The sequence below is a fragment of the Podarcis melisellensis genome, assembly GCF_964234715.1.
Source record: "Podarcis melisellensis genome assembly, chromosome: 6".
Lineage (NCBI taxonomy): Eukaryota > Metazoa > Chordata > Lepidosauria > Squamata > Lacertidae > Podarcis > Podarcis melisellensis.
In genome coordinates this window covers 72,111,556-72,138,417 of record NC_138538.1, presented here as the reverse complement: position 1 = coordinate 72,138,417, position 26,862 = coordinate 72,111,556, and the positions used below count along the sequence as shown (strand labels likewise).

The 26,862-nt window shown below is 43.3% G+C and overlaps 1 protein-coding gene across 1 annotated transcript in view; it reads right to left on the bottom strand.

Moving 5' to 3' along the window:
• Positions 1-1,135: 1,135 nt before the first annotated feature.
• Positions 1,136-26,862, bottom strand: part of RPAP2 (RNA polymerase II associated protein 2) — a 53,251-nt gene continuing 27,524 nt past the window's right edge. Inside the window, exons 12-13 of the mRNA XM_081914199.1 lie at positions 3,218-3,367; positions 1,136-1,849 (exon numbers count right to left, since the gene is read on the bottom strand). Coding sequence (XP_081770325.1) covers position 1,849; positions 3,218-3,367 — 151 coding nt within the window. The 3' untranslated portion in view covers positions 1,136-1,848. The remainder of the gene's footprint in view (positions 1,850-3,217; positions 3,368-26,862) is intronic.

The window sequence follows — 26,862 nt, the reverse complement described above, 5'->3', positions numbered from 1 at the left end:
CAAAAAATGTATTTTATAATTACTTTATTATGAAATAGTAAGTAAACAGAAATACGAAAAATTATAAAACACTTTATTTTTAAATCTTTCGAATTTTTCAATTTTTCCCACGGCACACCAGGCAACATCTCGCGGCACACTAGTGTGCCGTGGAACAGTGGTTGAAAAACACTGTTTTAAGCATGAGGATTCTCCATGTTCTGCCTATACCCAATGGCAGCACTTCCTACTTAGAAATAAGATCACCTATGCTAGACAATCTCATCTTTATAGTAGATGTGACTTTGTCCCCCGAAGTAAAAATAGTGCATCTCTCACCTGGCTCAATTTGCCTTCTGAATAATAGGGCTGTAAAGGAAAATAGCACCTCAACCAACTCCACATTATGAGCAAAGTGAGGGAAAAGAAAGCCCGTATCCCCCTCCCCCACCAAAATATACCCAAACCTGTTGGAGATGGAAAAGGGCAGTCAAATTAAGAGTTCCAGCAATTAACAAGTTGAAATTGGATGTGTGTGTGTTAAATGGATCTATTATTCAGAAACAAATACATCCTCTTAAAAGATTACAAGACTAACACTTACTTTTTTAATGTAAGCTCAAATGGTTGTAGGAGACTAAGCACTGAGCCTAAAATAAACCTGTAAAAATCATGCTGCTAAGCTGACAGGAAATGTAAAAATAAAGACCTGGTGAAAAGATAGGGCTTGGGAGTTGACAAAAACAACAATATTATTTTGCTCTTCTATAGATCCTGCCCAGCGCCCTCAGGTTCAGACCCCCTTCTGTGGATGCCCCTCAAAACACATTTGGAAGGAGCAGGATTGTGCTAGCAAAGTAGACTGCCAAGCAGCTGACCTAACTGCAGATATTGTAAAGGCAATACACTACGTGGAACATAATTGTGGAAAGGAACGGGCGCTCTCTGGTTTCTGCAGATGCAATCAGGGATTTTGTAATGCAATCTTAAAAGCTGAGGATGGAAACCTCCACAGTACAATACCATCGTAGAGCAAAACTAAGTCTGATAGGCTGTTTGGTGATAAAGTACTCCAATAAATAAAAAGAGGAGAAGAACCATGGATCTTCTCTGGAACTCCTTGAAAGAAAGGTGGGATAGAAATCAAACAATTGAGTAAATAAGCAAAATAAGCACTTTATTAAGAAGTTCCATATCAGAATAAACGTAGGATGTTATATTATTTTGTGACTACTGCAATGACAATTCAGATTATGTTTATTTGATATACTTTACTACGGCACTTCTTTCTGGAAAAAAAAAACTCAAAGAACTGACCTTAGATTTGCTTTAACTTTTCAGAAATGCTGAATGACACAATTTCCTTGGGAAGTTAATGGCACATGGCCACACACACAAAATGTTGGTGTTCCATTATAGTGATGAAGAACCTTTTGCTCTCCAAATGTTGGTGGACTACAACTCCCATAATCCCTGAACAAAGGACATGATGGCTGTGGCTAATAGAAGCTGAAGTCCAATAGGATGTGGACAGCCACCCCTCCATTAGGGCAACTTGATGAAAATAGTGAAAGACCTGGAAAGATGATCTGTCTTGGTGTCCAAATCTTAGCGTAGCCCACTTATCCGAAGAAATGAGAAAGATGAAAAATATTCATCATACAAGAGCTTCAGTTTGGTTTGATGAATTCAACGGTTGTGTTAAATTCAATGGTGATCAGCCTTCGTTCATACCACTGTTTCATACAAACTCGACCAATGAGGTTGGTTTTTTTTTTGGTGTACTTAAATTTAATTTGTTTGGCAGTGTCACTTCACATCTTGATCCAATTTCAGCATAGAAAAAGAAGCGCATGATGGTCAACTTATTCTGCAGATAAAAGACACAAGGAAAAGTTCCATCGATGTCATGAAAGCATCATTATCAAACCTACTGTATTACAGTTTCATTTTCAGTGACATGCTTAATCCGGTGGCATTTGATATGAACTCTAAAATATAAAATTCGCTCTTAATCTGTAATGTCCCAAAAGTATCAAGCCCTAACTGTGTAAAAAAGTTCATCTATACATGGAAACAGAAAACAGTAAATAAATACTGAATTATGTTAAATGAGGACAATCTCCAAGGGTGGAGAAATACATCTTCTGAGAGGAAGATCTGAACTTGCAAGCCGCTTCCAGGATGCTGAACAAAAGTTAACAGCTGGTGCTCCTGTGAAGATGGAGCTGCGATGTTGGAGGGGCCAAAAATACGCCATACTGGGGCAGGCCAGCAGAGGAACATCAAAGGCCTCCCTTTCCTCTGTCTGGAACAAGTGAGAAATTACACAAATCATTTGTTTCCCTTCAACTGGAATCTACCAGAGGGAAACTTGTAAACACGTAGAGGCTTGTGGTGCTAACCTACTTCCCTCAGTGTCGGTGGAAAGAGCCGTTTGCAAAAATAAATAAGTGTGTGTGTATGTGTGTGTGCGCAGTTTGGGTTTTTTGCAATCTTGCCTTCCTGCCAAATCAGCTTTTTGTGGCCTGAATATGTACATACTTGGGCCCTATCAATCTTGCTTCATGCATCTTCTGTTTTAAAACCTTTTTATCACCTCGCTCCTGTCCTCTCAATCTCCTCTGGCTTGTCCACATCCTTCCTACAATGTGGTAACATGTAACTGAACAGAATGCTTTGGCTGGGGCCAAACAAGCACTGACCAGAGTGATGCTCTGCCTTAAATTGAAGGCTTTTGCTAACTCATTCCAAAGCGGTGTTTATTAAATGTTTTTAGTGATCACACAAGGTTAAAGAGACAAATGGAACCATCTTGATAAGCAATAATCTTATCTTTCGGTCCCAGTCATTTCCGTGTCAACTCCTCCTCTCTCACCCCTCCAATGCAACCAGTGTGCTTATATTTTTAATGACACTGGGTGGAATCCAACTGAGATCTTTGTGCTTATGGAAGGGTTTTGGATCCTGCAAACACTTAAGAGAAGAGCAGGGGGAGGAAGGTTTTGGGGTGTGTGTGTGTGTTTGTTTTGCCAATTTGCTCTTCTTACTGCAAGCCTGCATACAACCTTCTACCCTGCTCTGGATGTTCCCTCCGTGGAGCAAAAATCACCTCTATCCCTCCATTAGCAAAAGAATGCCCTTCTGTCATCACATGTAACCAACTGTCATCACATGTAACCATTCATAGACAAGATGAAGTTGTGGCAGATGGGGCACAAATGAAAGAAGAACTTACCAGTATGGAAGACTATCGCTTCTGAATATTCTTGTTAAACTTTCAAAATCTTCATTTTTGAAGTGTAATTCTTCAAGCAAAGTAGCCAGGAACTGTGAATATCCTTGGCTGTGCTGGGAACTTGCAAAGATGGGAATGTTTTGCGACAACCTGAAACACGATGTTGAATATTTAAAAATATACACATTTACAGTTCCGAATAGGGTGTGAGAGAGGGGAGAAAACAGTCCCTTTAATATAACCTAGAGGAAACTGTAATAAAGTCCAGTAATTATTAAATATCAAATATATCCCTTACCAAATACAATTACTAAACCAGCAGAAGGACATCCAGGGGGAATTCCTGACGCAAGTCAGTGAAACCACACATAATGCTTCAGGACTATTCATTAGGATATGATATTTGACACCAAGGTCCCAATACAGAAGAGTCATGCAACCTTTTGCGCTTAGGAAGTCATGGGCAACAATTGTGCACAGTGGACCCAGATAACACACAAGGATATGCATCTTTGCATCTGTCTTCACCGCAGAAGACACAGGGCTGATACTTGTGCCTGAACTGATTCTTCCAGGAAGGGAGCCTGACGAATGACAAATGTTTGTGACAAGTTCGAGCTCTAATTGACCGGCAAGAGTCTGGAGAGTATCTGTTGAAGAGTTCTTAGAACTCAAATGTGAAATTGCTGAAGTTCCATCCAAAATATACAACTTGTCACTAAAATTGGCCTCTGTATCATAGGATTTGAAAGTGGTCGCTGTAACAAAGAAGGGATTGGGTGGTGGTCAGAAATTATAGGCCAGTTAGGTGGATGGCCATCTGTCATGGATGCTTTCGTTGAGATTTCTGCATAACGGAGTTGAACTAGGTGAAGCTCATGGTCCCTTCTAACTCTTCAATTCTACGATTCTATAAGCTGTGTATGTGTTTGTTTGTTTTGATAAATATACTGAACTTGCCTTGTTACGTTTCATGATTTCTACAAAACGCCAGGAAACTTCCCCACAGAACAGAGGCCTTTCAGATGGTTATTTAATTTAACTTTACCCACTGCCCGTGGGCACATAAAATATGGATAAAATAACTCTCGGAAAAGGCAGATCAATGGGGAGAGAGCGAGAGGCAATCAGAGCAGTGCATTTTCTTAGCTGTGCCTTGGCTCCTTGAAGCATCCGAAATCAGGCTTTGGAAGAGCCTTAGCAAGAAGCAACCGTCAGACCAACAGAAAAGCAGCTCAAGATATCATTTTATGAAGCTCAGAACGACGAGAAGAAAATCTTGTTACTATTTTAAAAGACCACCGCTGATTTCCTCCCTTAACAGCACTGTACGTATGTGTGGTTTTTTTTTTTAAAAGGTGTTGAACTCAGGAGGTAAAATGTCAGTCTGTAAGAAGAAAAACCAGTCTGTCACATGTGAACACAGAACGGTAAAGCTGCCAACAGGTTAAGGGTTTTCATCATCTCCGATGCACCTCAATTCTAAAGTTAAAAAAATCCCAACACAAGAGCAATTGGACTAATAGCACCCCGAGTGATCAGAGGCATCTGCAATGCTTTGCCCACGAAGCCACTTTCGCAGACCCTGAAGGTTCAGAACAGCCCTCCCAAACTTTCCCCCCTCCCTAACTAGTAGCTTTTTGATTCAGGCACCTCCCTTTCAGCAGCAAGCTTTGCCCATGTTGGCAGAGACCACGACACCAAAGGGAAGTGGTTTTCAAACTGTGTTTCAGGGAACTCGGGGGGTTCTTCAGAAGCTTGGCAGGAATTTCTCAACTGGGAGATCAGCAATGGATAAGCTTACTTGGAAGAACCAGGCTGGCGTAGAGCTTAAGAATGTTGGACTGAGTAGGTGGGACCCAAGTTGAAATCTACAAAGCTTACTGGGTGACCTTGGCCCACTCAAAGGCAGCCACACCTGCCTCACAAGCTGGTTGTGAGGATAACATGGGGGTGGGAAGAAAACCATGTACAGTGGCTTAAGCTCCTTGAATGAAAGGTAGGAAATTGGGGATAGGGAACCTTTCTTCAGACTGAGGGCCACATTCCTTACTGGTTAACCTTCTGGGGGCCACATGAAAGTGACAGGCAGGTACAGAGGCAAAAGCAGACGGTGCAGTGGGTGTAAATGTTACCTTTGCCTGCTAGGCTACTTTCTAGACACACCAGGGCACCTCTCTCTATCCATCATGGGCTGACTGGATGCAGAGGAGTGCTGGGAGGCACCAGCTGGGGAACCCCCAGGGGACCCCCAAGGGGAGAAGACTCAGACCCAGGGGATTGCTGGCAGGACAACAATGAGTGGTCAGAAGTAGAAGAGGGAGCAGACTGGGAGGAGGAGGGGGTGTCGGAAGCTGAAGAGGCAACAGGGTTTAGTGAGCAGGAAGAGGCTGTGGCAGAGAGCAGTCCAGAATCAGCGGCAGAGGCAGAGGAAAAAGGGGGCCAAGAGGTAGCAATGAGTCAGGCTGGTGAGGAAGCCAGGGAGTCTCCCCCTCCTGCTGTGATAAGCTCCCCTTCCCCTGGTGCCCCAGAACCTGAAGGGGCATGAAGAGGGCAGAGCAAAGACAGACAAGATAAAAGAGCCTCAGATTGCTTGGGAAGGAACCAGGGGAAGAGGAGCTGTGGGAAGGCAGGGACCTTCAGTCCTGGCAACTGCCTCATAGGGGCAAGTTCCGCCAGGAAGAGTTGCTGTGCTCCCTAGGCCTGGCCTCCTGAGCTGCCTGGTTTCTTCGAATACAGAGCTCCCTGAAGCTGTGTGAGTTATTGCTGCTCTGCTCCGGACACCGGCCCTGACACTGTCCTCCACCCAGGCAAGTAAGAAGCCATGTAAAAATTCAAGGACACATTCCGGCAAAAAAATAATAAAAAATTGGGGTGTGAAGTTCAGTCAGCGAGGAATGTGGCCTGGGCAGAACGGTTGTGGTCGAGGAGGCAGTGTAGACCAGGCAAAGTCCTGAAACCTATACAGAGAGGCCAGCTTTGGCCCCTGGACCTGAGGCACCCCAATCTACTAAATCTCCACTGTAATGTGCAGTCACAGAGGATCCATGAGAACATCCTAGGGCACACCTTCAGTTCACGTGAGGCCAAGGGGCAGCTCATCATCAAGAACTGAGTGGGCATCCTAAATGGCTCTCCAGAATTCTCTGCAACATGCCAATGCTAAAGTCCCCCCACCCCGGCGCTGCTATAGGGCAGTGGGGGCAGAAAGCTAACTGAGCTAGCATGTTGCGACCTTGGCTTTAAGAAATGTCTCTCCCTTTCCCTTTGCAATCATCTAACTCCCCCACCCCACTCCGCAATTACTTCTAAGTAGTAAGGCAATAATTCACCACCTACGCAGAGAAACCAAGTGCTGGGTTTGCACTAAAGAACAAAAAATGTACCATGCATCAGATCACAGATGAGAAAGCAGTGCAGCCTTGATACCCTTCCATCCAGCATATGGCAAATAGGCCTTGGCAAAGCTAAGAAAAAGCTAGAGTGTCAAGAGTACATCCAAACGACAGACTCCTATTAAGCTGCCTACTCCACAGATGCTACACATGAAAAAGCTGAGTGAAAACTCATGTTAAGACAAGCAGCAGCACCGGGCTACTATTAAGCAAGCTATTAAGCGACAGCTGGTTAACATGAACAGCATTTGCAATTCTCCCTCTTCCCTAACAAAATGAAGAAATGATCAATCCCTAGCTTTTTATAAAATACTTTCCCTGTAAGCAGAATCTGCCAGTGCGGTAATAATATGCACACAAGTACTCTAGTATTAGAATATTTTAATTCCCCCCCTTTTTAAAACCTGAAAGTAAATCTTGTAGACCTTTTTGCAGCAAATGTTATTTTCTCTAACACCGATGTACCAGATTACATCCGTGCAGAATTGAATGCACATTTCTCAGTCCAACCCACAGATTATATTCAATTAGTGGATTTGTCCTGATATAATAAAAGCAACTGGTATACATACAGTGAAGTATGCCCCGTTGATCAGCAAAGGATGTCCCAGGTAAATGTGTATAGAACTGTAGCCTTCCCCAAGACAGGACTAGAGTGACAGTAGCATAGGATGAAAATCACGGACACATTGCCCCTTGTCCACTCCTGCAGTGCTGCCAGAAGCCAAGCCACAGTTCAACTTAGTGTTACAGTGAGGGCTCAGTGGGACTAACTCCTAGGTAAGATAGCTCAGTGGGTTAGAGCATGGCGCTGGTAATGCCCAGGTTGCAGGTTTAATCCCCGTATGGGACAGCTGCATATTCCTGCATTGCAGGCAGTTGGACTACTACAACTCTACAATTCTATTATTCAAAGTACGAGAAAGATCCAGAATGTGGCAGCTAGACTTGTGACTGGCAGTGGCCGCTCGGTCCATATAACGCCGGTCATAATGGATTTTCACTGGCTCCCAGGATGTTCCTGAGCACAATTCAAAGTGCTGATGCTGACCTTTAAAGCCCTAAACAGTCTCGGCCCTGTACACCTGAAGGAGCGTCTCCACCCCCACCGTTCAGCTCAAACACTGAGGTCCAGCACCGAGGGCCTTCTGGTGGTTCCCTCACTATGAGAAGTGAAGTTGCAGGGAATCAGGCAGAGGGCCTTCTGGGTAGTAGCGCCCTCCCTGTGGAACACCTTCCCATCAGATGTCAAGGAGATAAAGAACAACACAGTTTTTAGAAGACACCTGAAGGCAGCTCTGTATCAGGAAGTTTTTGACGTTTGGCATTTTATTATGTTTTCTATATTCTGCTGGAAGCCACCCAGAGTGGCTGGGGAAGCCTAGCCAGATAGGCGGGGGGGGGGGGGTTTACTACTACTAAAATCATCATCATCATCATGCTACCATGTAGCACAATCTTATATCAGTTTCTTCAGGTGCAAGTCCAAATAAATTCAAGAAGACACAGGTGCAGGTAGGACTGCAAGCAGGTGTGTCCCATCCAGTGGGGTGGAAATGCTAGGTGAACTTCCTGGCAAGTGGGTCACTGTTCCTCGGAGGTGGCAGGGAGGTCCTTGCAGGGCAAACGTGCCAGCTAAGTCTATCCTGCGCAACGTACTGACCTTCCCGCCTGCCTCGCCAGCTCCCTCCCAGTAAACCAAAGAGACCCACCTGATGGGAAGCTAGTGTACGGCTTTGCCCCACCCAATGAGCCGCTACAGATGGCTCTAGGAGTCCTACAATGCCAGGCTAGTTAGCAAATATCATGACTTTGTTTTTTCAAAGCTAAATATTTAATGGAATGTGATCATACAGAAAACGTCTCCCCGAGCGCAAGGCATGTATCAGTGCGCACTTACAATAAAATAATTCGGTGTAGCCCTTAACACATACACAGACAAAAACAACAGTCCTACAGTCCATGTTCTGCTGCCTCGGGAGCTTCAATAAATCATTTGCCCAACAACAGTTAAGCAATATGACGGGGGAAGATTTCTTAAGAACTGCTTACTTAAAATGCACATTCCGCATCTGAAATCTGACATCGTGACATTCATTAGAAGCGTCCCAAGGAACAGAGTGAAACATAAACCCCAAATGACCCATCGCGCCTTGACTTAATCATGTTAAAAGGTTGTCATGAAAAAGATCCTGTGTCTTGTTTAATGTTTAAAAGTTCTGCTTTTTCCATGGCACCCCTGAGCCACAGGTGGAGGAGAGACTGGATGTTCAGATAAAAGTCATCTGGGCTGCTCCCAGCACCACTCCTGAGATCTTCCATGAGTGACAGTCTCAAAATGCCACTGTTTTATCAATGATATAGACCTGCTTGGAATACCGTGTACCGCTTTGGGGGCAACAACCCCTGGAAAAAGGATATTACAGAACCAGGAAAATGGCAACTAAAATGATTGAGGGGTTGAAATGCTTTCACAATAGGGAAAGGCAGGAGTGCTTGGGCTTTTGGAGCCAAACTTGAGTGTGATTCTAACCAAGTCCACTCTAAAGTAAGCCTTAATGATTTCAAGGCGGTTTACTCCCAAGTAAGTGGGATTAGAAGTGAAGACTAAGGCTGAAATCCGGTAGCTTTTATTCAAAGTAGCACCAAGATTCTTGCTCAATTAGCGCAAAGATTTACCCTTGCGCAGCTGAACTTAGCAGAGTGACGGGAATAGAGGAGACATAGAGTCCAGAGAGAGAAAAGAAACTAAGAATACTTTTCAGAGGTAAAAGAAATTGCATTTGATAATGAGGAGGAATAAAACAGAGAGGTTCTTCCTCCAAAATAATATTTGAAAAGTGTGGTGGTGCGAGGCTCACCCACTTTTGGCAGCATTCTGGGTCTTCTACAGTGCAGGTAAGTTGATGCTCCAGCCATCCGGATCTGTGTAGGGTTTGCTCCTTAGTTTTTTTCTCCTCCTGAAGATATCCCACAAGGCAGTTTGGGATCAGAGTTTTCTTTCTCCCAAATAGTCTCCCTTCCCATGCTGCCGAGCCCCACCTGCCCCTCACTTCCCTCTATACAGCATGTGCAGAAAACGCCTTCTTGACCGTTGGACTATTTATCTCATCCGCTCAATCTGCCGGAGCCTGTCTTTGCATGTTGGGAAAGGTTTGGGACCCATTGGTTAAAGACATCACTTGTATGGAAGAGACATCATTTCCCCAACATTTATAAAGTGCCCTCCATTTAGGCAATACCCTAAATAGAATATGAAGCCTAATACACATAAAAAGTCAGCATTAAAACTTGAAAATAACCTTTATATATAAAAAAACCAGGAGCTTTTTTATTAGGAATTGGTAGGTACTGATATCCCAAAAGAGAAGAAAAGACTTCTTATGTATGCGACAACAACCGCACGGATGCGACTAGCCCAGAGACGAAAAGAAGACAAAGTCCCTACCAGAGAGGAATGGCAAACCAAGCTGTTGGAATACGCCAAACTGGCAAAACTGGCCGGAAAGCTCAAGAACCAAGAAGACCAAAATTTCAATAAAGAATGGGGGGAAATTATAATTTATCTAGGAGACCATTGTAAGCAGATGGAAACATTAGCAGGATTCTAATAACACTTGCAATCTAGCAAATATCATGGACAATATGGAGAGATATAAAATATGGATTATGAAACAATATGCAGTTGAAAAGGACTCATGGAGGGGAGGGTGGGAAGTCTGGAGGTTCAGAGAAATCTCTATAAATATGGATATGTATTTTGTATTGTTATAATTCAACACTTGTAAAATCAAATAAAAATTATTTCAAAACAAAACAAAAACTTGAAAACCAGCAAGTGTTTAAAACCACAGAAACAAAACTGATTGATCTGAGAAAGCGTGGGAGAAAAGAAATGTCTTCAACAAACGTCAAGGATAGCAGAATGCCGGACGTTGCTTCACTTTTGAGGCAAGAGAATTCCAGAGAACTGGTGCTAAAACACTTAAAAGACTTTCGCCGCAGGGACATGTGGCAGCATTAGCAGGTCTTCATCCACACACACCTCTGAGTGACCAGGGTGGGATGGAAGGGGAGAGGCAGCTTCTCAGGTCCTGCCCGGATACATATAGGGCTTTATAACCCAGTAGGAAAACCTTGAATCCAGCTCAGTAGCAAATTGGCAGCCAGCGTAGCACTTTCAACGAAGGTGTTGCACGTTGTTGATAGACTGTCCCGTAGGTTGCCCCAGTGAGAATTTGTCCCAGAGGCTGGCACTGGCAATCGGAATACACAGTGCACAAGCAGCTAACACCAACTGTGTCAGCTGTAGAATTTTTATTGGAAACGTTCTGCCTAATTTTGCTCTGCCCTTTCAGTTGCCAACTACGTGCAGGTCAAGACGCATCGCAAAAGGTTGTGGTTTTTTTTGCAGCTTGAGCCTCAATCTGAGAAACAGTTCGATTTTCAGAAAGCTCCCTCAGAATAGGAACCTGCTAGGTTAATAGATTTCTCTTCCGTCTCTATAGCTATGTATGGAAGCTTTGAACTCCTTACTTGTTGCATAGATCTTCTGGCAGATCTTCTGACTATTTCGGCTTCTGAATTTCCCTTTTGTTTTTGCCTGATTCTGTGCAGAGCTATGTGTGCCCACTGAAATAAACGGGTTTGTGTAACTAACTTTGTACAGCAATGCAGGCTCCCGTCTCCCTTTGGTTGATTAACATTATATGTAATTTTATTTTATTTTATTTTTATTAAAGATTTTGTTGATTTACAAAAGTGTGTGCAATGTATTATATGTCATTTTAAATGTGTGCGGTGTGTGTGTTTATTGGTTTGTTTTTGCTTTGGTTTCATTATATATTTTGTGTTCTCATTTTGTACTTTTATGTTGTGAACGGCCCTGTGATCTTTGGATGAAGGGTGGTATGCAAATCTAATAAAATAAATGAATAAAGAAATATGTGTAAAGCGTGTCGAATGGACTTCCATTAATGCTGGATATCTGTTTGACTTAAATTGTTAATTAGTTCTGAATATTCTGATTCTGAGAATATTGTGGTGAGAGGATCCCAACCCATCTTTAGCTAATCTTCACAGCCCTGTGGCTGATATTCTAAAGAAATCTGCAATCAGAAGAGTAAGCCGGGTCCTAAAACATTTATATCTTAGGTCTCAAAAAGGTAAAGGATGAAAGTACCAGATGTGCCTCTGTGAAGAGGGAATCCCATAGCTTGGGGGCAAGGTAAAGCCATTTCGAAAACTCCAGAATGTGGTTATATATTTATTTTATGCCCTTTATGCCTCTCTCTCTTTCCCAGCCTCTTACATACTTAGTGTGCATGTGCCACACATTCTCACACACATTCCAGCACATTAAAGTCCATGACTTTTGCAAAACCAGCCCTGGTGTTCTGAGCATTTCAGCATCAGAGCAAAGAAGGGGTTTCTGTTGCTGGCGAGGCTACTATGAGATTGGGCTCTAATCTGTATTTTGGGGGTATTCATGATCTCTAGAACTTGCACAGTCCTTGGAAACCGCTAGTAAAGCAAATCATGAGATGTTAAAAATATTTCATCATGTAATTGGTTTATTTGGTTGATCAGTCACAGATAACTGCATGAATGACATTATTTATATCAGCACAGACTCTTGTGATTTACATTAATCTACACAATCTGGCGCCTTGAAAGCAATGAAAAGGCCTATTGTAATGTTATTCTGACCTCCTTGTCTACCATCATAGCCTTCATTCCTGAATGAAGTTTTCTGATTCAAATGCCCATAGCTCGTTAATTTCCTTTATCTAATTGTATTTGAAGCAACGCGCTATGTAGAATCCTACTGTGGCAGCTACTGACCACGGTAATCTGTGCATTCACTCAGAATGGATCCACATGATCGTATTATGACCTGACTTAACCATTCACTGTTCGGTGGGCCTGAGCGAAGGGCAGCTTTCCTTGCCCCAGTGCAGGGTCAATGCAACCATGGTACTGACATCTTGCAAGAAGTTTGTTCCCCTTTATGAAATTTTAAAGCTCTGTTCCAGGTGGCCACAGGAGAGCAGACATTTTCGTGTGCTGGGCTCCCCATTTGTGGAATGCTCTCCCCAAGGAGGCTCTCCTTGCGTATCTTTAGGTGCCAGTCCAAAACACCATTTAATTAGCCAAAGTCCTGGGAGAAGAACTATCTGTGGTCTTTTGAACTGCTTGTGGTGGTTAATATATGAAATAGAATAATGTATAATAGATGAAATGTGTGATGTGTGATGTGATAGGAGGAATATGTATTTGGTGAAAAGTGTGCTATTATGAAGTACAACAACAACAACAACAGTGTGGATCACTCCATGGAGAAATTGATCTTCAACAACAACAACAGTGTGGATTGCTCCGTGGGGAAACTGATTTTCTTCCAAGTGGACATGGCTTAAAATTGCGCTGTAAGAAAGAACAAAAGAATCTCTCTCTCTCTCTCTCTCTCTCTCTCTCTCTCTCTCTCTCTCTCTCTCACACACACACACACACACACACACACACACACAATGCTCCATGTAATCAGTTTCCCCATGGAGTGATCCACACTGCTGGAGAACATGTGTGAATATTGCAACCACATTAATAGGACTACCATCCTGCCAGTTCAGAGCTCTTTACTACTTTATTAGTAAGTACATCAAAGTGGTGAAAGGTTAACTCATTCACATGATTCTGTGTACGGATCAAGAGAAGTGGGAATCAAACCTGCGGCGAATCTGCCAAATGCCATATCTCAGATTTGCAGCTGAGCTTTCACACATCAGAAGGGTGCCATCATTACTTGTATTAGAAAATTGCAAAAAGACGACCATATAAAATACCAAATAAAATTATGATTAAAACTTATGAGTTTTTCTGATATGAAACCTCCTTAATACAGAAGCTTATATGTATACAAAGAAAAGGAGATAGAACAAAACTGTTAATTTCCAGGATTCTTTGGGGGAAGCCATGACTGTGTAAAGTGTTTTAATACTGCTTTAAATGTATAGTGTAGAAGTAGCATCAGTAAAGATATTCCACTGGTATAGTTTATTTAAATATGAACCAGGTCCAGATAACCAATTACTTAAGATTAATTAATTCTGTCTGAGGAAGAACCTCTCCTAGATTCCAGTTTGTGCCTCCTACAGTCCTTGAAGTCAGATTAGCAAAAAATATCATACAACATAAACTTCTGCCACTGTGGTTTCATTGAGGGAAAGGATCTCCCTCATTATCTGTTTAATTATTTTCTGACATAAGGCACTGGAAGGAAATACTGATCTGCTTTTTAAAAAAAGTGGTACCCTGATTTAAAAAAATCACATTAAGTTACTGGATAAGTCTGATTTTATCAGTTATCTCAATTTTATTTTTGTACGTTACATGAAGGCAAACAGTTACCAACAAAACTACATTTTGAAACTGGCTTGATGGAAATCAAAATCTAGTTAAATAGTGAGCTCAGCTGGATTTGAGAATCATGTCATTTGACGAGTTTTCATTGATTTACACTTAATTCTGTTCTACTTCTCATCGTGTTTATTGTATTATATCTTACACACACTCTCCCAGCCATATTCCAATGTGTCTGTTGCGTTGCTTAAAATCTTCACATTTGGATCGACAGATTGCCAATTATTATACTGCCTCCTTTGGACATTTTTGTTATCGGGAGTTAAGTTTTAAAAGTCTTCCCTTGTAACTTGCATTTAAGTTTTAAATGCAAGCTCGACAAAACACACATTGTGGCAGAGAGAATCGTGTTAAAAGCAAAAAAAGAAGAAGAACCCAGGTGCCTCTGGAGTGAAGATTTTCCATTAGAATGCATGAATATTTGATGGCTGGTCTTGAATGGGAGCATCTAGCTTACCAACATCCACATGCAGCATGTTTAAGGGCAGACCCAGCGCAAGGTTTTCACGCCATTTGAAATTCCCGATCAAGCCAATTTTATCGGAACAAAAGTAATCCAAGGCTGCAGTCCTAATCCCTCTATGTTGATAGCTGGTGTGCTTGAGGGTGCTCGCTTGTTGACCTACAGGCAGGTCGCTCTTTGCTGGTAGCCAGCAAAAATAGGGTGTTCGGGGGGCAGGGCGTCTAAGGTCTTAGATCCAAGAGATCTAAATCCATAGGCCTCCTAGCTGTGCTGCACACATTGCAAATATATATATATAAATCCCCCCCCCCCACCTTCCACCCTTTCAGATGCAATGTTCACTCTGCTGCTCTGGTTTTCTCTGGCCCCATTTAAGATTGCCCTGCAAAACTTTTATTTTTAATAGTAAATATTTACACTAGATGTTTTAATAATGGCCTATGAATAGCAAAGGAGGGGGGAAACCTGTGCCGTTATTCACCCCAAACCCCACATTTTACCAACAGGACAGGCTTGCATTTACTTCGCTGAATCATAAGAACAGATTGGCCTACATTTCGATTTTCATATTTGACATCTGCTTTAACAGATACTGAATCCTCTTAAAGAACAAAGGCTACTTGGAGTCCAGTTTTAAGTGCCACCCAAAGCTCCTTTACTTACAGCGAAGATGAATTTTGCAGATCGAGCGCTGCCTATGTTTTATTTAAAATCTCATTCGGGTATGCTGATGGGTTCACAGCCCGGCGTTGACGCAAGTTCTTTTATTCTTTGATGGCAAATGAAACTAAATGATTCATTCGTGTGTGTGTGTTTTGTACACTTACAGGCAATACACTTGAATCAATGCTGCAAAACAACCACCACCACCCCAACGCACAAACGTTTTCAACCCATCACCGTGCAAGTACTGAAGTTCAACCAAATGTTAACTTAGCTGACTGCTCCCACTGCTGGCAGGCTCACCTCATGCAGCCCAGCCGAGCCCTGATTTAATCACAATAATGGTTGGCTATTTTCAGAAAAGCATGAAAGCAAAAGCACGGAGGGGGGGGGAGGAGAGGTGGTTTCACTTTTCACTTCTGATATGCAAGCCCGGTATTGATATTGCTCACAGCTGAAGGGACGAAAAACTGTTCCCTTGCATTAAACAGGGTAACTGGGTCTCTCTAACTCGATAAAGCTGTTTATATGGTCTGGTTCTTTCTAGTTTGATGCTTGTAGGCTTTCCACAGGCAGAATCTATTCCTGCGTTGAAAGGGGTTGGACTAGATGATCCGCAGGGTCCCTTCCAACTCTACAGTTCTATGATTTAGCTTCCCACGGTGAGAACATGATGTTGGAGTACGTGGGCTTTTAGCCTAATCCAACAGGTCTCTTCTTAGGTTAAGACCAGCTTTCTCTTAAAGTAACTCACTTGCCAACGGCTTCTCGCGTGTAGAGATCCCCCTTCATTAATCCAGACAGGAAGGAAGTGGTACTTGATCAGTAGGACACTGATACAGCAACGGGGTTATTTATGTATGCCACTATGCCGGCCCGTGTTTTGTTAGCCCCAAAATGGAAATCGAGTGAGGTCTCAACCAAAGAAGAATGGCAACTTAAACTGATGGAATATGCACAGCTTGCAGATCAAACTTATAGAATAAGAGAAGAAGAACGTTTGTTTAAAGAAGATTGGAAAATGTTTATTGACTAAATGGGGGGAAATTGTGTACACTTGAAAATGTTGGCAGCATTAAGATAAATTCAACAGTGTAAATAAGTTTTGATGGAAGTAATAATGGAATACTGGATGGTTTAGTTTATATAAAATATGCAGGGATTTATGCTATGCAAAATGAACCATGGAAAGAGAAGAAGGGAATTTGATATTTTAAGGTTGTTTAAATGAATTTTCTAAATTGTAAAACAGAAAATTTAATAAAAATTATATACCGTATTTTTTGCTCTATAAGACGTACTTTCCCCCTCCTATAAAGTAAGGGGAAATGTGTGTGCGCCCTATGGAGCGGATGCAGGCTGCGCGGCTATCCCAGAAGCCAGAACAGCAAGAGGCTATCCCAGAAGCCAGATCCCTCTTGCTGTTCTGGCTTCTGGGATTCAGAGTATTTTTTTTTCTTGTTCTCCTCCAAATACTAGGTGCGTCCTATGGTCTGGTGCGTCTTATAGAGCGAAAAATACGGTGTGTGTGTATATATATATATAGAGAGAGAGAGAGAGAGAGAGAGAGAGACTGGGCTTTAGCTGCTATAAAACGGAGCAGCAAATGTTTTGCCCAGAGCCAGTGTTTGAAATCTGCAAATCAGCTCCACTGGCTGTCACTCCATTTCCAGGCTCAATTTAAAGTGCTGGTCATTATCAACACACCTCTACAGTCCAGGACTCAGGAGCATAGGAAGATATCTTCTACTGAGTCAGATCATTGGCCACCTGATTCCTGACTGTCTATGCTGGCTGAAAGCAGCTCTGCGGGGTTTTAGACAGCAAGTCTTTTCCAGACTCACCTGGAGATGCCAGGGATTGAACCTGCAGCCTTCTGCATACAAAGAAACAGAATTAAAGGTCTGTCTCCCCCCCCCCCCACACACACACTGTCCAAGCTACACCTGGCCATTTCTCCTGCAAGGGAAAGGCAACCCTTTTGTGTCTGTCAGCTGCTGGCTATCACAGATAACAAATGCAAAGAGCTTACTTCAAAGATGTCGTATCAATGGAGCATTATAATAAAATCCTTTCATCAATAGACAAACGGGGGGGGGGGAGTATATTTATACAGAAGAACTTCCTTATACTGTTAAGGGTATGGAGAATCAGTACAGTGAGGCAACAATCTGCACAAGGCACATAAAGAAATAGGGCTGGAGGAGAAATTTGGATTGGTCTGCATTTTAATGCAATTTGCCCTTCCCAAAACAATACCTGAACCAAACTGCAGCTATCTTTTGCAATGCACACTTCTCCAGCTTTTGTGATCCAACCAACCAATGTCCATATCAGCAAAAACAAGTATACAAAATTCATTATATTAGGAGAAATTGTCTGCAAAAATGTGTATGTGAGGAAAACGGCACACTGAAAGACTGCTGATTTTTCGGGAGGGCATATATATATATATATATATATATATATATATATATATATATATTTGCTTTCGTAGATTTTCACGGGTACAGGAATGCAGGTTTTGGTGTCCTCGGGTGTCTTCCCGTGTAAAAGTTGGGGTGTCTAGGCGACGTTTCGACGAGGTCTCACTCGTCATCTTCAGGCTGGTGCTTTCGGCTTCTTGTTACTGGAACAGAGCAGGATCTCAGTGTTTGAGTTCCTATAAATACTGTTGAGGGGGTGTGGTGTATAGCCTCCAATGTTCTGGGCAGAGAGGAAGTTCCCAGGCTAGTGTGCCTTTTCTTCTTTTGTTCCTTAATTACTTGAGGGATATCTTGAGTGATTTCTTGAGTGATATCCTGAGTACCACTTAGGTGGGTCATTAGGTGTGGATTAGTTGCTAAAGTCTTTGTATATATATATATGCTGAAATGTGGGGAAATGAGCAATAAATAAAAACTGACCAATTTGTGCATCCTTAATGTTTTTTTAAAGAACCTCGCAAAACAACTAACCTGCTTGCAAGCTAGGAATTGCCAACTTGAAAAATTATTAGTGTTTATTAGAAATACGATTCTATTACTCATGTTTTAAAGAGAAGGCAATCTTTTTATTAAGTGAATGTGGTAAAGGTAAAGGGACCCCTAACCATTAGGTCCAGTTGTGGCCAACTCTGGGGTTGCAGCGCTCATCTCGCTTTATTGGCCGAGGGAGCCAGCGTACAGCTTCCAGTTCATGTGGCCAGCATGACTAAGCCACTTCTGGCTAACCAGAGCAGCACACGGAAACGCCATTTACCTTCCCGCTGGAGTGGTACCTATTTATCTACTTGCACTTTGACGCGCTTTCGAACTGCTAGGTTGACAGGAGCAGGGACCAAGCAACGGGAGCTCACCCCGTCGCGGGGATTTGAACCGCCGACCTTCTGATCGGCAAATCCTAGGCTCTGTGGTTTAACCCACAGCGCCACCAGCGTCCCTTAGTGAATGTGGTAGCAGGTATAAATCATTACCCGTGCAGCTAACAACTGAAACTGAACAGTGTCATATGTGGGGCAGAGGACAGTGTCTCAGAACAGACAGACCCAAATTCAATAGCCTTGTTCAGCCACTGAAGCTGAGTGACCTTAAGCAGCCTTCCCCAACCTGGTGACCCCCAAATGTTTTGGGTCATCACTCCCATCAGTCCCAGCCAGTTTTGCCACTGGTCAATGATGGTGAGAGTTGCACACTGCCACCTGCAAGATGCCAAGCCAGGGAAATCTTAAGTTATTCATTGCGGCAGAAGCAATAGGTTATGGGATGTGAGGGAGCCACTACCTCGGGTACTCTTGTGCAGAAAGGCGGGAGATATATTTAAATAGGCGGGTGGAGTTCAACCTAGCCTACCTTACAGGGCTTTTGTGAAAACATAAAGGGGAGGGAAGGGAACAGACTCTGTCACAGAGAAAAACCTGTTTCTTGGGTCTTGGGAACCATGGTGCAAAATTTGTTTATGACATCTTTGAGACATGACCAAATGCACAGAGAACAGGCAAAGAGATGAACAGGTTTCCAAAATATATAGCAGATATGAAAGACAGCAGAATTTTTTTTAGAAAAACAACAACATGGACTCATAAATCTCTAGAATGCATAAAAAATAAAAATGCATCACAAAGAAGCCATGCACCGCTTTATAGTACTTTACAAAGCTTATGGAAAAACTTAGGGAAATATGGATTCATATGCAAAGGGAGCAGCAGATGAAAAAAAAGCCAGAATAATCCACTTAGGTAAACATATCATCAATACAAGACTCTATGAATTTACTCACCTGCACCCAGTTACTATGGAAACTACAACCATAAAACTGATCATACCTTCGTTTTAAACTTTCTAAAACAATAATCTGCTTATCTTCATTTCAAGCCAACAAGCAAAGCCAAACACCTGGAATAAGGCAGCTGAATAAAGAGATGACTTTGGGGGCTGCGGGAAGGGGGGAACCTTGCAGCCTCCTTGCGCAAGCATTTAAGAACATCCAAAATGAAAATACACTGCAAAAGTTAAGTACATGTATGGTGCACCACTTAATACTTCTCTCCGATTACTTGCCCTGCACTCCTGTCATATTGAGCAGCATACAAAACACAACTTCCAGTACTTTCAGTGGGGCTTGCACTGAACAATGTAAACTCTGAATATCTGTACCATCTTTTTTATGATTAGCTGATTTGCAGGCCTTCATTGGAGGCTCTCAAAATTGGTTGCAAATATCCTTATAAATCCAAAACATGGAAAGGGCCATGGAGGTCATTCATTTCAGTGTCAGAGACAGGACCAAGCACCTGACAGGGAAGGGCATGTGCCCAGAATTAAATTGGGGAAGAAATCCTGAAGGAAATGAAGAATCTCCTCCATGCACACTTAAGACAGAGACCAGTGATAATTTAGAGGTTCGCATTTGTTTATTTTATTTGTCTACCACTTAATAATCAACTTTCTCTGAGCGACTAACAATAACACTGAAAACCATAAAGATTTAGAGAAGTGAAACGAACAACTACAACGGCCCTCCCTTTTGCACACAGAATACGAAGCCATGGTTTGTTTTTAATCATTGTTTGTTCTACAAACCACAGATTCTCTGGCAGACAAGAAAACAAGCTGCGGCTTGTTTTGTTTTTCACCTGCTCTGTCTTGTGGCGTTGTAGCCTGGGAAATGTCTGGGATGGGGTAGCCAAACAAGCCCATGGCTTAAGCAAGGCTGCTGGGTTAAGACATAGTGCCAACCCACAGTTAGAGCAAGCCTGACAAGCCATGGTTTCAGACAGTGGCTGCTTGGTAGGAAGAAACCATGCTCAGTCTGCTGGGTTTGCATATTCAAATGAGCCATGGTTTAGTGTTGTGTGAACTGTGCCAGAGCAAATTAGAATAAATAAACCCACTAGCAGGAAAACATTAATACAGCCAAGCTAAATGCACTTTAAAAAGGTCTTAATGTTAAAGTACCCATGAAAATAAAAGTGTATTCACATTTTTCTGTTTGCAGAATGGAACAAGATTTAGATGCGTGATTCCCAACATGGGGGCACATGCCCCACGGGGGGAGGATTAGATTTTTAAGGGGGGGCAATTAAAGAATGAGTTATTAACAGTGAATGGCCTTTTAGGCCTCCTCCAAGTGAATAGGAATTCACTTTCTGAATAATAAGAATTATATGTCACCGGGGGGGGGGTGTCAGGATTTTAGAGATGCTTAGGTGGGGCGTGGCCAAAAAAAGGTTGGGAACCACTAGATAAGAGGATTTTTGCAATCCCCCTTTTCTTTGCATCACTAAGAGCCACATCCTACCCTTTTTTGGAGGGTCCCTTGATCCTCTGCAGCAGCTTTTCAAGGGGCACAAGTGGTTGCAGGAGAAATCAGCACTCCCTTGGAGGACCCCCCCCCCCGGTCCTCCAAGGGAGTGTCCCATGGCCAGAATCAACATGCAGTTAGCCTAGATTTCAGCCAATTGACTTGGGAGGATTTTTGAATGATTACCATTGGTATGGGTACCCTCGGTCTAAACACACACCCCTTCTAACTTTGCATATCAATGCAAAATTACTGGGACTAACATTGTCGCCGTATTCTTTCGAAGGAAGGCAATAAAAACGATGCTTTGAACCAAAAGGCTCCAGCCAGCCAGCATGTTTTCATTTTAACATATGGAGAGTGCTTCAAGGTTGCAAATGTTTGTATTGAATATATTAAAGTTAGGCATTAATAGGAAGCGGATGCGCTTTCAAGAGCTGCTTCCAATCACAGATACAGCAAATGCTCTGTGCCATTTATCCTGTGATAATGCCTCAAACAGGTTTGCCCGATGGGTGAACCCAAAGTCATTTCGGTGCCAAGCTTTTATGCCTAAATCCTGTTGGTGACAGTCCAGTGGAAGTGCAATAACATCAGGTTGTCTTTTCTTCAGAGCTACTCTGATTACAGCACAGAGTGTCTTTGCATAAGGTGGAGAATGGACTTTTGGAATTACACGGAGCAGGGTTTCTTGATTTGCTTTGGGCCATGAAGTATGCCGATCTTGGAACAGGACGACAACGTGAGAGGCAGGAGGAAATTGCCTTTCAACGAAACTAAGGTGCTTGTGCACACTCGCCTTCCTTCTGCGCTTTCCAGGCATGGTCTGTGCTTTAAAGCTCTGTTTATTGCACTTCAGTTTTAAAGAGCAGGTTTTCTTTGGGAAGCTTGAGGGGGGTGACAGACGGACGGATGGACACCGAGCTTTAAAGCACAGGGCTGTGCCTGGAAAGAGCAGGGCAAAAAAAGTGTGGATAAGCTCTCAACCATGAAACTACAGAAGAGAAAGGGTTGGATCCAGTGGATCAGACCCACCAGCACAAGGGATCTTGCACTAGCAGAGATCTGTTTCTCAATATTGTATAACACAGGGATGCAGTGCAACAGGTCCACTGGCAGAATCATTATGGAAGAGCTTGCGCTAAAGAAAATATAATAGAAAAAACCCCCGTCAATTTTCCTATCTTCTAAGCATTACACATACAAGTGCAGTTGTCTGCTTATAGAACCTCTGCTTTTGCAACACGACCAACTAGTGCAGCTGTGTGGGACATCGTCCAAGCAAAGGGCTGGATCCCAACCGCCCACAATCCCCTGTGGGTCATTTTGACAGGTGGGCAGGGTTGCTCAGCCTACTACTTCTCTTTGAAGGACGCACGACCAGTGCCAGTGATCTGATTGGCTGTGACCGAGTACCTTCAAAGGGGGAGACTGCAAACCCAACTCTGTCTAACTGCAGGTCAGACTAGAGTCATATCATGTCTGCACGTTGACGTTTTTTCCTTTGAGGGAGCGGGGCCTCTTCAAAAGTGAGCCTGGAGAAGGAGGCTCCTTGAGAAACAAGAATCATAGAATTGTATATTTGGAAGGGACCATGAGGGTCATGCAATGCAGGAATAGTTTGCCCACTGTGGGGCTTGAACCCATGACTCCGAGGTTAAGAGTTTCATGCTGTACCGACCGAGCTATTGGAACTCACTTGAAGCTCCCAACTGCTACTTGGCAGCTGCATCTCTCCATGCCCCACACCTGATGTCACATATGGGACAAGCTGGGCCCCAAGTTCAACACTAGCTTTATTTAACTCAGCACTACCATGGATTCCACCAAGCGTCACGCTTAGAGTAGAATCCTGGAAGCAAAAGTCATAACTAATTTAAGTCCTACTGATTTCAGCGGTCCTACTAGAAGGACTTGCTGATGTTTTATGAATACAGTGGTACCTCGGGTTACATACGCTTCAGGTTACAGACTCCACTAACCCAGAAATCGTGCTTCAGGTTAAGAACTTTGCTACAGGATAAGAACAGAAATCATGCTCCGGTGGCGCGGCGGCAGCGGGAGGCCCCATTAGCTAAAGTGGTGCTTCAGGTTAAGAACAGTTTCAGGTTAAGCACGGACCTCCAGAACAAAGTAAGTACTTAACCCGAGGTACCACTGTACTGTGAACCACCCTGAGACCTCCTTCTTCTTCTTCATCATCATCATTGAAGTCCTCCTCTGAACTATATGTTTAAAGCAGCATTATGCCACTTTTAGCAGTTGTGGCTTCCCTCAAAGAATCTTGAAAGCTGTAGTTTGTTAAGGGAGTGAGGAGACTCCCTATTCTCATCCCAGAGTGGTTTGACAATCAATCCCTCTTCAAGAGCCAGTGTGGTGTAGTGGTTAAGAGCGGTAGTCTCGTAATCTGGGGAACAGGGTTCGCGTCTCCGCTCCTCCACATGCAGCTGCTGGGTGACCTTGGGCTAGTCACACTTCTCTGAAGTCTCTCAGCCCCACTCAACTCAGAGTGTTTGTTGTGGGGGAGGAAGGGAAAGGAGAATGTTAGCCGCTTTGAGACTCCTTAAAGGGAGTGAAAGGCGGGATATCAAATCCAAACTCTTCTTCTTCTTCTCTTCTTAAGGAACTGGGAATTCAAGATTTTGATTCTCCTTTCCCACCAGTGTGAGGAGATCACAAAGGTCCTCTTGTTAGCTCTTCACCTGTTTTGCACAGGAGACAAATATATCTAGCTCTGCAGTGCTAACAATCAGGCTGGGTGTAACCAGTAAAGGGAAGCAAGGTGATTTGCATCCAAATTTGATCAGATAGTGGCAGTGAGACGTCCTGTCGGTGACATCTGGCTGATGGTTCAAGCGGTGGAATTCTCGCCTGCCACATGGGAGACACGGGGTTGAGTCCTGGTCAATGCAACAGCGTGATGTGTTCGGAAGGGCTCGCCTGCTTTGCATGCAAAAAACGCCAGGTTCAATCCGCAGCAGATAGGACTAGGAAGGAATCCTGCCTAAAACCCTGGAAAGTCCCTGCCAGTCAGTGTTGATAACCTTGAGCAAGACAGACCAATGGTCTGGCTATGCTCTGCCTCCATGGCAATATGGTTCTGAGTACCAGTTGCTAGAAACTGCAAGAGGGGAGAGTGCTCTCGTGCTCAGGTCCATGCATGTGGTTGGCCACTGTGAAAAGAGAATGCTGGACTAAGTGCGGCGTTGGCCTGATCCTGCAGGCGCTCCTTATGTTCCAAATCTGATGACCCGCACTCTGGTCATTTATAAAAGGAAAAGCATCAGCTCAAGGCTAAGCCATGCAACCAACATCCGGTGTAGCTCAGTTTTATGGAGTCTTCCCCAGTCCTTTGCCTATTGAAAAGGTTAATTCTGTGTCCAGGGCAGCTGTCTAGGCTGAGACCCTACCTGCCCGCGGACGGTCTCACAAGAGTGGTGCATGCTCTAGTTATCTCCCGGTTGGACTACTGCAATGTGCTCTATGTGGGGCTACTTTTGAAGGTGCCCTGGAAACTGCAACTAATCCAGAATGCAGCAGTTAGACTGGTGACCGGGAGTGGCCACCCAGACCATATAACACTAGTCCTGAAAGACCTACATTGGCTCCCAGTACGTTTCCGAGCACAATTCAAAGTGTTGGTGCTGACCTTTAAAGCCCTAAACGGCCTCAGCCCTGTATACCTGAAGGAGTGTCTCCCCCCCCCCCCACTGTTCAGCCCAGACACTGAGGTCCAGCTCCGAGGGCCTTCTAGCGGTTCCCTCACTACAAGAAGTGAAACTACAGGGAACCAGGCAGAGGGCCTTCTCAGCAGTGGTGCCCACCTTGTGGAATGCCCTCCCATCAGATGTCAATAAAATAAACAACTATCTGACTTTTAGAAGACATCTGAAAGCAGCCCTGTTTAGGAAAGTTTTTAATGTTTGATGTTTTATTGCTGCATTATTATTATTATTATTATTATTATTATTATTATTATTATTATGATGATGTTCGGAGCTGCCCAGAGTGGCTGGGGAAACCCAGCCAGATGGGCAGGGCATAAATAATAAATTATTATTATTATTATTAAAAATAAGTATGCCCTCTGCAGATTTACGTTCTGTATAAACTTGCTTGCAACAGCTTGATCACGTTGACTACTATAAGGGTTCAGAGGAGTTTCAGGCAACGGTTGTGTTTTACTTTGCACTATGTACAAAGCCCTTGTATGCAGATCTTTCTGTCTCTGTGTTGCTACGTCTCGTAAAGCAAACCTCTGGAGTCTCTCTCTCCGCATGACACATTCTCCTAAAGTGCGCATTTTTAAGCGATGGCTTTTCCATAGCCATCGCGGCCGTTTTGAGTCCGTTTGACTTACGGAGTCCCTACGCTTTGCCACGCTACTCCCAGAACATTTGGAAAGTCTCTAAAGCTTTTAAGGGATGGGGAAGGAAGGGGGGTGGGAAACTGTTGCATGGGCTTAGTAGATGCAACTGACCACAGTTCACTGGAATCAGCCCGATCAGATAAATAAAATGAAAGCGGACGTTTCTGGAGATTATCTTGAAAGCTTTCCATTAGACTGTACCAGGGGTATTCGCTAACAACAGCCAAGTGTCCTGGCTGAGGTATAGAGCATCCCATTGCCAATCTTAGCATGCATCTTCTAGATATCTTATTTGTATCTGTTTACCTAATTCAGTTGATATCCAGTAAAGATATTGGGGGTGGGGGTGGGGAGTAGTGGGAGATGTATTTGCCAGAAGTTTTATTTTATTACAATATGAATACATCAATATTTTGATAGAAAGGTAAAAGTGTAACGAATTGTTCCTCCAGCTTTCTGTTGCAGCAGTGAAATATTCAGATTGGAACAAAGAACATGCAGTAGGGGAATAGTTGATCCTTAGGAATGAAAGCCAAACAAGGCATTCAGACATTGATAAGAAACACATTGGAAAACAAAAATAAACTACTTTATAATATGATCATGGGACATGCAGAAAGTACAAAACAATGTGCTACATGGGAACATGAATCCCTCCCAAAATATAATTATAGATGAGCCCCTTGCATATGTATCTCAAGCACGCATCCAAAATCAATGACTGTTTTTTGCTCTCACAGAAACACACCAAGTCAAAAGCGGAGGGTGGTTGTATTACACACAAGGACTTGGAACAAGGTATGGCCACCTCTGTTAGGAATGCAACCTTTTGTGAATATGCATTACAAATCAAAGCAAATGTTTCAGTTAATTTTTGAGTCTACATTGTTTCTGGTAACTTCTGTTAAGAAACCTGACCAACTCTGAACCATAAAGTTCACAGATATTCCATCAAAAGGATGAAGATTGCATTCAAAATTCCAAACTGTGTATTATGGGCATGGCATCAGCTAATAATAATAACAATTTTATTGTTTATACCCCGCCCATCTGGCTGGGTTTCCCAAGCGACTCTGGCAGCTTCCAGTAAAATATAAAAAATAACAAAATGTCAAGATATTGAAAACTTCCCGATACAGAGCTGCCTTCTGATGTTTTCTAAAGTTGTGTAATTATTTATCTCCCCGACATCTGATGGGAGGGCACCACTGCTGAGAAGGCCCTCTGCCTAGTTCCCTGTAACCTCACTTCTTGCAGTGAGGGAATTGCCAGAAGGCCCTCGACACTGGACCTCAGTGTCCGAGCTGAACAATGGGGGTGGAGATGCTCCTTCAGGTATACAAAACCGAGGCCATTTAGGGCTTTAAAAGTCAGCAGCAACACTTTGAATTGTGCTCGGAAACATACTGGGAACCAATGTATGTCTCTCAGGACTGGTGTTATATGGTCTCGGCGACCACTCCCAGTCATCAGTCTAGCTGCCGCATTCTGGATTAATTGTAGTTTCCAAGTCACCTTCAAAGGTAGCCCCACGTAGCGTGCATTGCAGTAA